This window comes from Trachemys scripta, chromosome 4 (genome assembly GCF_013100865.1).
Source record: "Trachemys scripta elegans isolate TJP31775 chromosome 4, CAS_Tse_1.0, whole genome shotgun sequence".
In the NCBI taxonomy this organism is placed as follows: Eukaryota; Metazoa; Chordata; order Testudines; family Emydidae; genus Trachemys; species Trachemys scripta.
The window spans coordinates 136,180,725-136,197,963 of record NC_048301.1 but is presented as its reverse complement, the minus strand read 5'-3'; the positions used below and the strand labels follow the sequence as shown (position 1 = coordinate 136,197,963).

Sequence of the window (17,239 nt, the reverse complement as noted above, 5' to 3'; positions counted from 1 at the left end):
AGTGGCTAGAAAAGGACCTAGGGGTTACCGTGGACGAGAAGCTGGATATGAGTCAACAGTGTGCCCTTGTTCCCAAGAAGGCTAACGGCATTTTGGGCTGTATAAGTAGGGGCATTGCCAGCAGATCGAGGGACGTGATCGTTCCCTTCTATTCGACATTGGTGAGGCCTCATCTGGAGTACTGTGTCCAGTTTTGGGCCCCACACTACAAGAAGGATTTGGAAAAATTGGAAAGAGTCCAGCAGAGGGCAACGAAAATGATTAGTGGGCTAGGGCACATAACTTACGAGGAGAGGCTGAGGGAACTGGGCTTATTTAGTCTGCAGAAGAGAAGAGTGAAGGGGGATTTGATAGCAGCCTTCAACTACCTGAATGGGGGTTCCAAAGAGGATGGATCTAGACTGTTCTCAGTGGTACCAGATGACAGAACAAGGAGTAATGGTCTCAAGTCGCAGTGGGGTAGGTTTAGATTGGATATTAGGAAAAACTTTTTCACTAGGAGGGTGATGAAGCACTGGAATGGGTTACCTAGGGAGGTGGTGGAATCTCCTTCCTTAGAGGTTTTTAAGGTAAGGCTTGACAAAGTTGGGATTAGGTCCTGCTTTGAGCAGGGGGTTGGACTAGATGACCTCCTGAGGTCCCTTCCAACCCTGATATTCTATGATTCTATGATTCTATGATCTGACCACTCAGGTAAGCTTGCCTTTGATGGTCCCTTATACCAAAAATCACAACAATATTCAGGTTACTCACAGTCCCAAAGGACCAGTCACTTACCCCAAGTCAATTGCAGCTTAGATCTCATACCAAAGACAACGCTTGTAGCCAATCCTATAGTAAACTAAAAATCTATTAACTGGGAAAAGGAAATAAAAGTTAAAATTGACAAGATTAAAGGAGGTAAACATACACACACACACACACACAAGTTACAGTCTTACATTTCAAAAGCAAACTCCATATATCCTTTAGGTCTAACCCAGGTCGAGCATTGGGGATCTTTTGCTTATGCTTAGTAATCTATGCTGCTTAGTCTCTGAGGTGCAAGGAAGATACAGTTCTTCCTTGTTAGAACTTTTTATTCCCTTCCCTTTTCTACTTCAAAGTCACAAATTCAGCTTTGGGAGGAATTCAGTTGCATGTCTCCTCTTTGTGGGTGGAGGAAGAAATCAACAAAGTCCTCTGATGTGCCACAATGGTTTGTCTGATGTCTGTTGGCCTTCTTTTGTTGGGCAGGAGATAACACCTCCTGTTAGAAAATAGCATTCACGCTTGTTAATGCTAAACTGATTTTTGTGTTATATGAAGAGGTAACTTATCTATTCACTTTCTCCATGTCATTCCTGATTTTATAGGCCTCCATCACATTTCCCCACACCTTAGTCATCTCTTTTCTAAGCTTAACAGTCCCATCCTTTTTAATCACTCCTCATATGAAAGCTATTCTATACCCCTAATTATATTTGTTGGCCTTCTGTGCACTTTTTCCAATTCTAATATCTTTTTTGTGATGGGTTGATGTAGTGGGGCGGCTGCCCCACTCCAGGAAAGCAGGGGTTGAAAGCAGCCCTCAGAGAGGGCTGTGACTGGGACCCAATAAAAACAGAGATTAAGAGCAGCTGAGGGAGGCTGGTTGAGTAGCTGGCCACAGATGGCCCTAATAAGAAGGGCTGTGAGCCAGGAGACAGGGAGTCTCACTCCAGCCTTGGAGTGGAAAGGACCTAGCTGCTTGGGAGTACAGAATACCTGAAGCAGAGCACAGCAGAGCAGAGCAGTGCTGGGGAAGGGCAGGCAGAGCTGGGGAGCTCTGGCCTGGCGAGTCCCTAGGCTGAGGCCTTGCTGAAGGCCAAAGGAGGTACTGAGGCTGCAGGGAGACAGCTGGGCCAAGAAAGGCAGCAGGTCCAACCCCCTTGCCTGGGGAGACCCAGAGCGTGGGGACTGCTGTGAGGCAGAACCCCAGGGTAAGGGAGGGATGGACACAGGGCCTGAGGCAGGAGAGATGCTGGCCAGCAGGGGGAACGCTGAGTGCTGGAATTGAGCTAATTCCCAGATGACCAGCAGGAGGCACCATGCTGGTGAGTCAGCGATCTGTTACAGTTGACCAGATCTGCATGCAGGATTCAAGATGTGGGTGTAACATGGATTTATATAGTGGCATTATGATATTTTCTGTCTTATTCTCTATCCCTTTCCTAATGGTTCCTAACATTCTGTTAGCTAGTTTGACTGCTGCTGCATATTGAGTGGATGTTTTCAGAGAGCTATCCACAATGACTCCAAGTTCTTTCCCAAGTGGTAACAGCTAATTTAGACCCATCAGTTTGTATGTATGGAAAACACAATCCCAACTAATGTGTATCATTTTGCATTTGTTTACATTGCATTTCATCTGCCATTTTGTTGCCCAGTTTAGTGAGATCCCTTTGTAACTCTTCCCAGTCAGCTTTGAACTTAACTATCTTGAGTAAATGTTGTATTGTCCACAAATTTCACTACCTCACTGTTTATCCCCTTTTCTAGAGCATTTCTGAATATGTCAAACAGTGCAGGTCCATAGGGGAACCTGGCTATTTACCTCTCTCCATTCTGAAAACTAACCATTTATTCCTATTCTTTGTTTCCTATCTTTTTTGGAAGTCTGGATCCCAGCTTCCATTTTTGCTGCAGCAGTGCAGAAAGCACTTTCTGTTACGCAGTAAATATTACTATGGGATTCTAATGCTGAAAGCCTGGTCCGTTTGAGGACTCTAATACCCATGTACCACTATCAGATAAAAGTGCTGTTTCTCTAGCTCAAGGAGTAGATATCTATGCATGTGGCTGGGATTTGAACCTGTGACTACTTGCATATGAGCTTTCACTAGCCCAAGGTGCTGCACTGGCTTGCTAAGTAGAAAGTTCTGCTTTTAGCAGTGACATTATGGGAAGGAGGTGTGTTCCACTCGCTAGACCGAAGACTGCTAAACACTTTCTGTTATGAAGCCAAGTTTGCCTTGCCTTTGTTATGTTCCCAGACTTTTCAGATTGGAGCATTTTATCAGAGAGAAGAGATTGAGCCAGTTCCCTCTGCCTTGGCTGCCCCACCAGCTAGTGATGGAATTTACTCTAGTAGAGCAGCATGTCTGTTGGGAGTGGGAGGCAGTGACAACCCCTGAGGGATTCTTTCCAGACAAAACCCTTCACAAGCAACAGTTGAGGCAGTTGCATCTGAAGAAGTGGGTTTTTTATCCACAAAAGCTTATGCCCAAATAAATCTGTTAGTCTTTAAGTTGCCACCAGACTCCTCGTTGTTTTTGTGGATACAGACTAACATGGCTACCCCTCTGATAATTGAGGCAGACGCACCCCAAAAGCCCTCTAGGAAGGAAGCAGCCTGTCCCATTTCATGCAGAGATGGTCTGTGACAATCTGAATGACCTTGAACAGGATGGAGGAGGGAGAAATGTTCATTTCACTTCAGCATGTGAGGAACACCCAGTGGGAGTGTGGGGAGGTCAATCCACTAGTCTCTGTACCCAGAGAACCTGGGGGGATGCCACAGGATCCCCAGGCCCTGACCTGAGAGAGTAGGGGCTTTGGCTGTGGGGGAGGGTCCCTTACCAGAGGCTGGGCTTCTGCCGTGGTTACAAGCAGTGTGCATGGTTCAGAGCCAGGCCTAGCCTGCTCCCCCATCTGATGAAAGAGTTAGTTCCCAAAATGCCCCAAGAAAGTGAATACCAGGGCTGCTGATGCCTTGAGGAACAAAGAGTCACCATCTCCGCTCCCTAGGCACTGGGTGGGAGGAATAGGTCTCAGGTTCACATCCAAAGGTTTTGGGGTGACAAATATAAGGGGGGCATGGGACAGCTCTGCTGCAAATCCTCTCTGCAGGGGCTAAAACAGCAACCTATGACACGTGTGCCAAGATGGCACGCAAACCAATTTTTAATGGCATGCTGGGGCCACAACTAGCCCCGCTCAGCCCGCTGCCGAACCCCGGCAGCGGGCTGAGCGGGGCTGACGGCCGGGACTCCAGCAGGCAGCAGCGTGCCATTAAAAATCCTGCCTGGCCCAGCCCGCTCTTCTCCGCCCCTGGCCTACTGCTCTGTCTGGTGGGGGTAAGGGGCAGAAGCAAGCTTGGTCCTGCCAGCTGCTGCTGTAGGGCAGGCTCCGCCGGCAGCCAATCTTCCCCCTCCCCGGCCTCTTCCCCCAGCGTGCTGCGTCGTGCCCCGCCTCCTCTCCAACCCTGCCGCTGATGGCCCTTGCGAGGGAGGGGAGAAGAGGAACCCCAGCAGCCTCGCTGCTCAGACTGGGAAGAAGGTGGAGAAGAGGAAGGAGCGGGGCTTTGGGGAAGGAGTGTGGAATCAGGGAGTATCCCTCCAGCCCCCTGCTGTGAGCCGCTCAGGGCAGGGGGCTGGGAGCACCCCCCCGATCCCAACCTACCCCCCAGCCCTCTGCCCTGATCCCTGCACCCCCCTCACACCCCAGCCCCCTGCACCTTCCCACGACCCCAGCCCTGACTCTGGTACCCCCCCACACATATCCACCCCCCACTCACTCCATGCCCTGACTCCTGCACCCCCCTCACATGCCCCCAGCCCTCTGCCCTGACTCCTGCCCTGACTTAAAACCACTGGAGGGGTGGGAGGGGGGAAGGGATTCATGGAAACCCCTATGCAGTGGATGAAAAGCTGGATATGAATCAGCAGTGTGCCCTTGTTGCCAAGAAGGCTAACGGCATATTGGACTGCATTAGTAGAAGCATTGCCAGCAGATCGAGGGAAGTGATTATTCCCCTCTATTCAGCACTGGTGAGGCCACATCTGGAGTATTGCGTCCAGTTTTGCTCCCCTCTCCCCTCCCCCACCCCACACAGAAAGGATGTGGACAAATTGGAGGGAGTCCAGTGGAGGGCAACGAAAATGATTAGTGGGCTAGGGCACATGACTTACGAGGAGAGGCTGAGGGAACTGGGCTTATTTAGTCTGCAGAAGAGAAGAGTGAGGGGGGATTTGATAGCAGCCTTCAACTACCTGAATGGGGGTTCCAAAGAGGATGGGGCTCGGCTGTTCTCAGTGGTGGCAGGTGACAGAACAAGGAGCAATGGTCTCAAGTTGCAGTGCGGGAGGTGTAGGTTGGATATTAGGGAAAAACTATTTCACTAGGAGGATGGTGAAGCACTGGAATGGGTTACCTAAGGAGGTGGTGGAATCTACATCTTTAAAGATTTTTAAGGCCCAGCTTGACAAAGCCCTGGCTGGGATGATTTAGTTGGAGTTGGCCCTGCTTTGAGCAGGGGGTTGGACTACATGACCTCCTGAGATCTCTTCTAATCCTAATCTTCTATGATTCACATACTGCCTTTCCAGGAGAGAAGGCTGCTGTGTCTGTGTGTGTTTGTGTACATACACATGTTCGTATCTGTGTACAGGTGTCCATATGTGTGGCCCTCCAGCTGGCTCACCCAACCTGGCTGTTCTCTGTCACTCAGCCGAAGCAAAAGTTGCCCCGTTAGTTCCCACTGTGCTGTTGCCTTGGTGGTAATGGGGCCGGCAGCACTGGGGATCAGGGTTCCACCCCCCAGCTGGGTGGGAATAGGTCAATCCCCAAACACAGCAGGGGGCCAGGACCTAAAGGTGTATCTCTGCCATGGGTGAAGGGATCTGCATACAAACAGCCCCAGTGCCTTAACCAGAGATGGACTCATCTCTGCTTCAGGTGAGCAATCCTTGTATAAACAGCCACTGCGCCCCACTGCAGAGGAGGCTGCATCTCAGCACTGGGTGTAAGCAGCCTGGGCCACACACTGAGCCCCAGACAGATCCCTGGTTGACAGCAGAACCCAGAGAGGGGAATGAGCCATCAGGTGCTGCACTGACTGAGGACCCCAGAGACCTAGGGGAATCGTGGACCACTTCAGCAGAAGACAGGGTAGGAAGCAGCCCAGAGGACTTAGACATTGCTCCATTTGTAGAACCAGGAAACCGGTCAGCATGTTGTGGGGCGATCCCCACTGCCTCAGTGGCAAGCACCCTTGCCACTGCCCGTGCCATAAAGTCCATACAGAACCTCACCATCCTATCAGACTTTGGGACCAGGAGTATCGGGCTTTGTCATTCATGCTGGGACTCTTCCATTATCCTCCAGGGCCAGCATTGCCTCAAGTTCTTTCTGGACCACTTCCCACATTTTTCTGGGAAGTGGGCAATGTTGGTTGCAGACCTTCGGCCTGGGAATGGTGTCTATATGGTGACTGGCAATGTTCATCCGCACTGGATGGGAAGATAAAATGGAGGGGAAGTCTTGGACCAACTTTTGTAGTCTTGCTTTTTGTTCCAGGTCTGAGACCTGCCAGGGCCCTGGTTTGGGACTCTGAGGAGCAGGTCCCATTATCCCAGATGCCACACACCCCTAGGTGGTGTCCCACTTCCCTGATGGGCCAATCACACAGCCCCATGGAGGTGGGCAGCTTTATTGACTCTGGCCCTTGGGCCACAAAGCCCATTAAGGAAGGGCCACTTTATTAACTCTGGCCCACAGAGCCCTGTAAGGAAGGGCTGCCTATTGACTTAGGCCATCAGGCCACACTGCCCTGAGAGTGAGGGCAGTCCAAGGGACTCCAACTACTAGACCCTACTAACTCGCTTGGTTGTCAGAGTCACCATTATAGAATCTAGCCGGCAGCAGTATATCCCTTCTGTTTGACCGTTCCTGACTCTATGGTTTTTGTTTCCAACTTACAAGGTTATGCTAAAGTCATACACAAGATGGCTGTGGTCATGTCAAGTCCAGTTCTCTCAAAACAAATATTTTCCTTCACCATTAACTTAGTTCCCTGTAGCACCAGCTGTTCAGACTGTGAGGATAGCAGGTTAGATTCCTGAATCAGGGCCTGGTGAGCCCCAGTGCCTCTACATCTGTACCCGCTGCTGAGCCCCAATGCATGCTGGGACAGGACAGTGCAGGCTCCCTGAGGGATAGGTTTCTCTGGGCCCCAGTGAATGCTGGGAGAGGGCAATGGAGAGGGGCCTGCTCGGTAGCTCAGCACTGCTGCCCTACCCTCACCCACCCCTCAGATGGGGGTAAAAATCATATCTTTCCCACTCAGGATTAACCCTTCTGTCAGGTGGAGTCAGCAGCAACAAGGTCCAGGTTCAATATCTAGGGGTGCCTCTTAATAATACAAAACAGAAATAGCTTGAACCCCCTGTGATGGTATCTCCCAAAAGGCTTTATGGAAATATGCTTAGAATGTGTTTTATGCTACATATGCCATATAACTTATCTCAAAGGTTATGATCTACTGAATGTATTAATCCTATTTGTATGCATGTATCATTTTTGTATTCGAAGTTATGCATGTTATGAATGTTGGCTGTGTACTGGCTTAATTTCTAAATAACCTTAGTAGAGCATTTGGTCAGTTCCTGGAGAAAGGAATGTTGAAATTAAGTACCTAATCAAGAAACACAAAGGACAATGGATCTTGGAATGCTCCAATCCACATAAAAAGTCTACTTGAGGATGTTCAAGGTAGCATGTAAACAATGGATGCTACCTGTAAAAAATGAGAGTCATGCGTGGACATGTGACTTGCCCAGGTGACTCCTAAACTCCATCTTGGAGCTGGACTTTGCATAGGAAGGAGGAGTGGGTCGTCACCCATAAGAGAAAGTCTATTTAAACCCCTCAGAGACCCCTTCATTTTGTCTTCAGCTGGCTAAAGAGAGAGCATCTCCACCCCCCAGAATACTTGAAAAAAACTGGAACAAAGGGCAATGACTGCAAGGGGTGTGAGTAATTGCTGGACCCAGGCTAAAAGAAGAATAGTCTATAAAAGGGAGCATTCTGGAACTGGTGAGGCATACAAGGTTATGCTAAAGTCATACACAAGATGGCTGTGGTCATGTCAAGTCCAGTTCTCTCATAACAAATTATTTTCCTTCCCCATTAACTTAATTCCCTGTAGCACCAGCTGTTCAGATTGTATTCAGTTTGATTAGACATAGATTTGCGCATTTTATTTTATTTTGCTTGGTAACTTACTTTGTTCTGTCTGTTACTACTTGGAAACCACTTAAATCCTACTTTCTGTATTTAATAAAATCACTTTCTACTTATTAATTAACTCAGTGTGTATTAATACCTGGGGGAGCAAACAACTGCATATCTCTCTATCAGTGTTATAGAGGGCAAACAATTTATGAGTTTACCCTGTATAAGCTTTATACAGGGTAAAATGGATTTATTTGGGTTTAGACCCCATTGGAAGTTGGGCATCTGAGTGTTAAGAACAGGAACACTTCTGTTAGCTGCTTTCAGGTAAACCTGCAGCTTTGGGGCAAGTAATTCAGACCCTGGGTCTGTGTTGAAGCAGATGGAACTGTCTGGCTCAGCAAGACAGGGTGCTGGGGCCCCAAGCTGGCAGGGAAGGTAGGGGTAAAAGTAGTCATGGCACATTGGGTGGAAGTTCCCAAGAGGGTTAATAATAATTAATGGAGATATCCCATCTCCTAGAAGTGGAAGGGACCTTGAAAGGTCATTGAGTCCAGCCCCCTGCCTTCACTAGCAGGACCAAGTACTGATTTTGCCCCGGATCCCTAAGTGGCCCCCTCAAGGATTGAACTCACAACCCTGGGTTTAGCAGGCCAATGCTCAAACCACTGAGCTATCCCTCCCCTCTCTGGTGTCTATGATCCAACCCGTCGCACCTCCACCCAGTAATCTGGGAAAATTAGACATCACCCCTGGGCATCTCTAAGAGGCAGACTTGCAGGCATTGAGTCTGTGTACAACAAAGAAAATTTTTAGTAAAATGGGAAAAGGAACCCAGCATTAATTTGGGAAAACACCACAATTCAAAAGCATATGACCATGAGCAAACACCCATCTCAGAGTACACTGGGCATTGCTCTTTGCTTCAGTTTCTCATCTTGCAATGTAAAAACACACCACTCTCCCCAGTGTACCCTATTCACAGTTACTGTCCTCGATCAGCAAAGACCCATAGTTCAGAGGTGTGTTCACATGAGTTCACCCCAAAAGTGTTGAGCACTGCCTCTGTTTGTGTGCACCATTGCAAGTGGCTCATTGTTGCTAGTGTTCACTGGGCCAGGACTACCCACTGCAACTGCCATTTCTCTGCTATAATATCACATTCTGAGGTTCTACCACTTAAAACAGCTCTCAGTGATTTTAAGAGATGGGAGGAACCTCACTTCTAGGGCAGGCTTTGCAGTTTCTTTCAGTGCCTCACTACCATTCCCCAGCTCTAACGCTCAGCATCTAGTTATCAGTGATTTTTAAACACTAGAGAGAACAGTTACAAATAATACCTAGGACTCCCTAATGAGACCCCACACCCCCAGACATGAACGCTCACTCTTACCCTCTCTTTTCTGCCCTAGGCTTTGGCATCCCTGCATAGTGAGTGAGATTCAGTTTAGGGTGAGCCGCTCAATCAGAGCAGGCTAAGTATAGTTCTGCTGCCATTTACTCATATAATTAGGATAACAACATATCATTATCCCTGCATTCAATAAAGTGATTTGTAACCCAACACCAGCAAAAACTGATTGCTTTGGCAAAGCAGCTCCATCATGCTGTGCACCTAGAAAGAGTAGGTATGTTTATGCAAATACAATCTGTTCCTGAAATCTTTTCATCTTGGCTCATTGCTAGATGTCAGAGGAGAGCTCATTCAGCCTTTGCTTACACAGGTAATCCTTGTCCTGTGGCTTCTAGCTGGATCCCCCTGCAGGTTACATCCTTCCATGTCATCCAAGGGGGATGGTGGGGGGGTGGGGAAATCAATGACTACTGCCCACCCCTGGCCAGGTGCAGGTCTCTGCTGTTCATAGGCTGCTCTTGCTGTCACTGATGGTTGAGGTAGGATACGTCTGCCTGCTGAGGGCGCTGCTGTGCTCCTGCACAGATGGGGTGTCACTCAGGCCTATGATGTCTTGACTCTCAGCCCCGGGAGGCTGGGATGATGAATCTTTCTGGAGTCTGGGTTGGGGGGCAATTAATAACGCAACTAGAGAATTAAAAGCCCCAATCAATTATAGTAATCCCTCTCCCAGCAGACACCCTCCCTGCAAGTTATTAGTACCATGCTATGGTCATGCAAAGAGACCCTGTCCAAGATCAGGGCCTCTTTTGTGCCAGATATTGTCCAGACCCTATCCAAGATCAGGGACCCATTGTGCTGGATGCTGCACAGACCCCCAACCTAGATTGCAGACTCTGACTGAGATCAGGCCCTCATTGTTCTGGACCCTGCACAGACAACAAACAGGCACCAAGAGATGTAGAGAGTTGCACAAGGTCTCTGGCAGAGGAAGGAATAAAACCCAAGTGTCCTGATCCCATGTGCCAGACATGAGGCACTCCTGGACCAGCCCTCACAGCGTGGGAAATAGGTTGACAACCTTTTCTCCAATAAGCAAGGGGCAGCTGCTGCTCCGGCTGGTTTCATGGAGCAGGCAGCCACGGCATTCTCCTGTCTGCTGCTGGTGCCTGAGGTTGCAGAGGCTACTCAGCTCACGCAGCCAGTAAGAGCCGCCCAGGCAGGGGGACCCACACACACACAGCCCTGAGCTATCCCCTCCCTGTACTCTGAGCAGTTTTCAAACTTTTTGAGCTGAACCCACATCACCCACAACCAGACAGGCTGGGTGGCCTGCTGTGGTGAGTCAGAGGGTGGAGGTGGCACTGCCTTCCTGGACCCCACTGTACGGACATGGCCCAAGCCCCGCCAGCCCCTGTCCCCACCACAACAGAAGTCAAACTATGCCTATGCCTATGCCTGAGGACCCAGGCTTGTCCTGGAGCCCCGATTTCCCCCTCTCTCCCACTGGGCCCTGGAGTTTTTATAGTGTGTTGAGGGGACCTCAGAAAGAAAAAGGTTGATAACCTCTGTTCTTCTGCACCCCTGCCACTTGACTCCATGCAGCATGATGCCCCCTATTCAGCCCCTGCCCCTCTTCCTGAACCATGGCGCCCTCTACTGACACCCCATTCCAATCTCTGAAGAGCAGCAACCCATACTGAGCCTCCACCATGATCCTTGCAGCACAGCACACTCTACTGGCCCACTCGCTCCCAGCAGCACGGTGCCTTCTACTGAGCACCCCACTCCACTCTCTGCAGCACAGGACCCCTTATTCCCCCAGCCCCACTCCTTGCATATTCCATGTATCCCATCCAGTCCCACTTGGCCTGTGTGCTGCAGGCTGAGGCAGGCACCATCTTGGATCCTGGGGAGGTTCAGGCCTCTCACCTTTTCTTGGCTGAGGCAGCACGGTCCCGCTGTCGGCGGTTCTTGAACCAGTTCCCCACCTGGGTGGGGGTAAGGCCAGTGGCATGGGCCAGGTGGCGCTTGCGGGAGGGGTTGGGGTAGGGGTCCTGCAGGTACCATTCCCGCAGCAGGTTCCGTGTCTTCTCCTGGGGAAAAAAAGAAGGGCAGTGGGACAGATATCAGCATGGGAAGGGGGTCAGCAGGGAGACCCTTATGCCCCACCCTGATGAGCCTCCCCAGCCATACATAGAGCATTCACCATCCTGGTGGGCAGCAGCATCCACTGCAATCTTTCACTGGGCAGTGGTTGTGGGAGACAGGATCATCTCCTCCAGTCTGTCCCACCTGAGGAGGAGGTGGGATTGCCCTACAGAGCATTCCTCTTGGGGGTGGGGGACAGAGTTGTCCCCAACAGTCTATTTAATCATGGCCCACAGTCTATTCCCTGGGGGTGGGGGATTGTCCCCTACAGTCTATTCTCTCACCAAGGGACTGTCAGTCTACTGCTCATGACCCTTTTCCTCTCCTACCCCACCACCCGATGCCCTGCTCACCTTGAAGCTGCTGGCCTTGTGCTGGATGTTGCTGTTGGGGAAGGCTGAGAATGATAGTCTCCTGCATGATGGGTACTGGTCCAGGCCCCCCAAGGTCCCTGGGGCCCCACAGGGTGAGGCCTGGCTGAAATAGGGTGCCAGCAGGGCTGAGGTGTGGGGGTCTAGCAGCTCCAGCTCAGGGCAGGCCGGCACCCATGGAGGGGCCTGGTGGCACCTGTGGGCAAGGGTAGGTGGCAAGGCCCAAAGGAACCGTGCCAGACGCTCGAACTCCCCACTCTCCTGCAGGACCTCACAGACTCGGGCCACCTGCCCTGGGGGGAAGAATGACAGACCAGGTGGTGGTAGTGGCATCGGGCCAGTAGGGAGATGGGACCAGGGCGGAGAATGGTGTAGGGTTGACTATGGGATGGAGAGGTAAAGGGCAGGAGGTGTATAGAGCAAGAACGGAGTAACAGGGCAGGGGATTGGGATGGGAATATGAGATGGAGGGGGGATGAAGCAGGTTTGTATAGGGCTGGAATGAGAGGAATGGGACAAGCAATCCGAGTATGGGACAGAGGGCTATGGGTCTGGGATTGGGGTGTGAGGAACAGAGAGGGACAGGACAGAGGATTGAGGGGAGTGTGGAACAGGGCAGGGGGTTGGGAGAGGCCTATAGGAGGCAGCCAGAGGGAACTGGACAAACTGAGGAGGAGAGAGAGAAATAACAGAAATTACGTTAGTGCCACTACTCAGTAACCAGGCAGAGCTTTGCATCAGTCCCACCCCCTCTCCCTCTGCCCTGGGCAGTGCCATGGAGGGCCACCTGGCTCAGCCAGATGAGATGGCAGTTCTGGGGTTTGACCTCCAGACTCACCAGCTTTGCTGATTCCCTTAAAGCCTCAGTTCCTCAGACTGTGGGAGAATCACAGCCTCCATGAGGGAAAAGGCACTTTCTAACCTTTCTGGTTGTGGAGAGAAGGCTGGGGACATGACCCCCACCTCCCCTGAAGGCTGGAGACTCAAACTCTTGTCCCCCCCCCCCCCGGAAAGTTGTTGATGTGATCTATGCCCACCCTAACTCCCCAGGGAGGCTGAAACCAGATCCCTGCCCCTCAAGAAGGCTGGAGATGTGATCCCTGCTCCTTCCCCACAAAGGCTGGAGACAACCCCCAGCCCCACCTGAAGGGTCACAAAGCAGAAAGCAAAGAAAGAAGCCAATGTGAATTACTTTTTAAAATCTTGGTTTGAAGCCAATCTCATGTGGTTTTGAGTGGCTGACTCTGCTGGCCCAGTCAGGCACCCAGAGAAAACAACTCACTGGTCATGTGCTAAAGGTGGATTGGTTTGAGATGGTTAGAAAGGGGACCAGATGCCAGGCCATCCAGCTAGGCACTGAGAATATAAATAAGACATATGGATTGGGGACCATTTCTTGGCCCTAAGGACTCAGGAGCCCCAATGAGAACCAGCAGACCAGGGACTCCTAGTGCGATATGGTGAGAGAGAGATTAAGAAGGAGCAGAGAGGTGGGCTCCCTTGGGATATGACCTTAGTCAGACTAACAATGAGTCCTGCATCCGGCTTTGGGGTCCACACTTCAAAGAGGATGGTGACAATCTGACAATCCAATCCATAATAGTGAATAACTAGGAGTTTTAATAAAGAGAATTTAAAATATGATCTACCTATCCACCCTCCCCAATATACAGTTATTCATCCAACATGTATCTATCCATCCATCCCCCCCAATATACAGCTATACATCCAATACTCATCTACAGGGCCAGTTCTATGGGTGGACAAGGAGGGCAGTTTGCCTGGGGTGCAAACTTCCAGGGAATGCCAAACTGCTGGGTTTTTTGTTTTTTTTTTGCTCAGCGATGAGGTGCCCAAAATTCACTACAAATACATGTCTATCTATCCACCCTAATAAACAGGGCAGAAGGGTTACATAAATTTTCTCCAAAGTTTTGTTTCTGCTGCTGAATATGGTAGCTGGATTTAAGAGGATGCACTGGTGACAGCCAGGTGGACCTGCTCAGTAAGAAGGGTTTGACACAGACAGGGATTGTACCCAGATCTCAGGTTAAGTGTGGGAGAATTGTGAGATTCGCACCCCAAGACGAGTAAGGGCAAGAGACTAAACACATGATGGGATGCAAGCAGGGTGACCCGACTGTGGCTAACCTGTAAACATGACAGCATCTATCTGTCTATCTAGACTTTTAGATCAGAACAAAGTAACAATCTGGGCTGCAATTTGTTGCTTTATTATTGCTTTATTTATTGTGGATCCAGTGGAATATGGATTGCTTTGGCAAATCTTTAACTTAAAAAAATTCTAATTATATTACAGAAAAAACATAGGATTTATTGATAATAATGCGGGGGGCTTTCTATCAGTTGTCAAACTTGTTTCCAAAAATTAGAAAAAAGAATGGTGAGAGAGAGCAAGAAAGCAAAAGATGGGTGTGTTTGGTGTCTGATAGAGATAGATAGATAGACAGACAGACTAGCATGCTGGGTCCCTGGGATCAGCTGGAGCCTTTATCAAACCAATAGCCCCTCTACATTCAGATCAGAGGTAACATCTTTTTAAAGGATGTAGGAAGATCTTTGCTGGAAAAATTCACACAAGATAAAATAGTTAGCAACTTTAAAAGTATATCCCCAATCTAACGCTATTTGTTTATCCAATTGTGGATGACACTGTCTTGTGTCTCTGCCTGCTTTCCGTCTCTTCCCCTGTCTATTTCCTCTGTCTTTCTAGGTCCCTGTCAGTCTAAGATTGTTCCTGTCCCTCCAGTATCTGATAAAATATTTGCATTCTGCTAATAATTTTTTTAAGACATCTGGCTCACCAGTTGCTAGTAAAGAGAGCTGAACTTCCTTACAGGATCCAAAGTGCACGAGGAATCATAAACCTCAACCATGTTGCAAACTTTCATCCAAATTAAAAAATAATAAATGCCTTTACTTAAAAAAATAACAGCATGAATGCATTTCATTAATAAAATTATACATGCATGTCAGCTTTCCAGCAATGTATCACAAACCGATGGAAGGGTTAATAGCCATGGAATGACAAAATCCCTTCCATTTCCAAAGCGCTGGAATAACGAGGACGTTATTCGAGTTAATGGTTATTACTGAGCACTGGAGTTATGCTACCAGGAGAGGTGTAGTGGCAACCCACTGCAGAGATTTACAAATAACTCAGCATGAAGGAAATTCGTTAGTTGTTGATTTGTTCAATTGTCAGGTCCTTTCAGAACAAAAATCCCCCTTTAAGAATCTTTTAGCTGAAAAAGTGATGGGGGTTGAAGGAAAATGTCCCCGAAATAGACTAAACTCAGAGTCGCGAAGGTCAAAACCTGGCAGGGAAAGGAGCTCATAGGCGGGGGGCGGGGGTGGGACGGCAGCAGTGAAGGGGTGAGATGAACCTGCGCCCCTGAATGCACACACTCGATGGCCCCCTTCCGCTGGAAGGATAGACGCAAGAACTGGGGGTGCTGTAGCACCCCCCAAGTTTCACAAGGGGCTCCGCGCCCGGAGTCCCGGCTGTAGCCCACGCCTGGGCCCCCGGCCCTTACCCCTGTCCGGGTCCCCCTTCCCCTCCTGTGCGCCCAATCCCAGCTGAGGGGAGCAAGACACGGACAGGGCTCGGGGCTTCAGCACCCCCACTACTAAAAGCTGGAAGAGAAGGTCAGTAAGTCCGGGAGTTACCTGCGGCAGCTGTTGAGTTTCTCCAGGTGGAGGCTCAGGGGTGAAAGCTGAAGGACGCTGCGCTCCCCCACCGAGCCCCGGCGATGCTCTGCGATGAGCGGAAGCCGGGAGGTTTCTATGCTCTGTGCCCTGCAGCGGCGGCTAATCGCTCTGCCTGCGAGTTTCGCGCAGACCTGGCGTCTCGCTGGCTGGCAGAGGACGGGAAGGCGAGTGCGAATGCGGGGCTGGCGGAGGAGGCAGCTGAATGAACACGGCGGGAGTTCAGTTTCTCCGGGGTCAATTCAGAGTCACCCCCGGCCTGGGGGGAGGGCCAGATTCCGGGCACTTCGGGTGGACATTGGGTGCAGAGTGAGGCTGATGACGGGGGTGTATGTGGCGGAAACCCACATCTGGCAGTGGGGTGTGGGGCCTATGATGAAGGGAGGGATAATCCGAAGAACGGTGCCCCCACCTTCTTTGCTCCTCTCTAATTAGTATGTGTGACCTAAATGTTCCCCCCTGCCCTCCACCCCACCATGCTCATCTATCCTCTGCAACCATCCCATCCCCGCCATGCTCATCTACTACCCTGCTTATTTACCCTGGCCACCGTGACCCCCACCACATTTATCCATCCCGCTCCTTTACTCCTTGCCCCCACCACACTCATCTACCCCCCTTGCCATAATCATCTATCCCCCATCCTCCACCCCGCTGCTTATGGACTCCCTGCCTCCAACTCCACCCCCCCCACACACACACTGTTTATCTACCCCTGCCACCCACTCTACTCCACAGTCACACTCGTCTACTCCATGTCCACCACCACTCTGCTATCATCTACCCCATCCGCCACCCCACCACACTGGTATACCCCCTGTTTCCAGCCCCCACTCTGCCACACTTATCTACTCCTGCACCCATAGCCCCACTACATTCATCTACACTCTGCCCACCACCCCCTCACTATACTCCTGTCCCTGGTCCCCTTCATCCTTGCAATACCAGCCCCCACCCCAAATCACAAACCCACCATTCATAGAATATCAGGGTTGGAAGGGACCTCAGGAGGTCATCTAGTCCAACCCCCCTGCTCAAAGCAGGACCAAACCCCAACTAAATCAGTCACATCTCCTGTTCCCTTCACTGCACTCCCAGTCCAAAACAGGAGTATGGAGGTTATATTTGTTCTGTATTTGGCACTGATGCAACCACTAGCCAAAAGTATAACTGAGTTAAACAAACTAGAAAGTTCATGGAGGCTAGGTCCATCAATGGCTATTAGCCAAGATAATCAGGGACACAACCCCATGATCTGGGTATCCCTAAGCCTCTGACTGCAGGGATCTGAGACTGGATGACAAGGGATGGATCACTCTATAAATTGCCCTGTTCTGTTCTGTTCATTCTCTCTGAAGCACCTGGCACCAGCCACTGTTGGAAGGCAAGATACTGGGTGGGATTAACCATTGGTCTGACCATGGTTGTCCTTATGTTCATTGCTGAATCCTGTGTCCAGTTCTGGTGCCCACAATTCCAGAAGGATGTTGGTAAACTGGAGAGGGTTCAGAGAAGAGCCATGAGAATGATTAGAAAACATGCCTTACAGTGATGGATTCAAGGAGCCTTACAGTGATGGATTCAAGGAGCATAACAGAAAGAAGGTTAGGGGTGACTTGATCACAGTACCTACATGGAGAACAGAAATTTATCTAGGTCT

General features: G+C 50.1%; 1 protein-coding gene across 1 annotated transcript; it reads right to left on the bottom strand.

Annotated features, from left to right (window-relative positions):
* Window positions 1-8,621: 8,621 nt before the first annotated feature.
* Window positions 8,622-15,937, bottom strand: LOC117876674 (homeobox protein SIX6-like). The gene is made up of 4 exons (XM_034768964.1): window positions 15,541-15,937; window positions 11,833-12,516; window positions 11,261-11,424; window positions 8,622-9,987 (listed from the first exon to the last, which is right to left on the bottom strand). The coding sequence occupies exons 2-4, from the start codon at window positions 12,181-12,183 to the stop codon at window positions 9,834-9,836; spliced, it is 669 nt and encodes a 222-aa protein (XP_034624855.1). The 5' UTR covers window positions 12,184-12,516; window positions 15,541-15,937; the 3' UTR covers window positions 8,622-9,833.
* Window positions 15,938-17,239: the final 1,302 nt, after the last annotated feature.

Coding starts and splice junctions, on each gene's coding strand:
- LOC117876674 (XM_034768964.1), bottom strand. CDS start 12,183: ATGCCACTACCACCACCTGGTCTGTCATTCTTCCCCCCAGGGCAGGTG. Junction 11,425..11,832: donor ACAAGGCCAGCAGCTTCAAG/GTGAGCAGGGCA, acceptor TTTTTTCCCCAG/GAGAAGACACGGAACCTGCT. Junction 9,988..11,260: donor GCTGCCTCAGCCAAGAAAAG/GTGAGAGGCCTG, acceptor CCCCCAACCCAG/ACTCCAGAAAGATTCATCAT.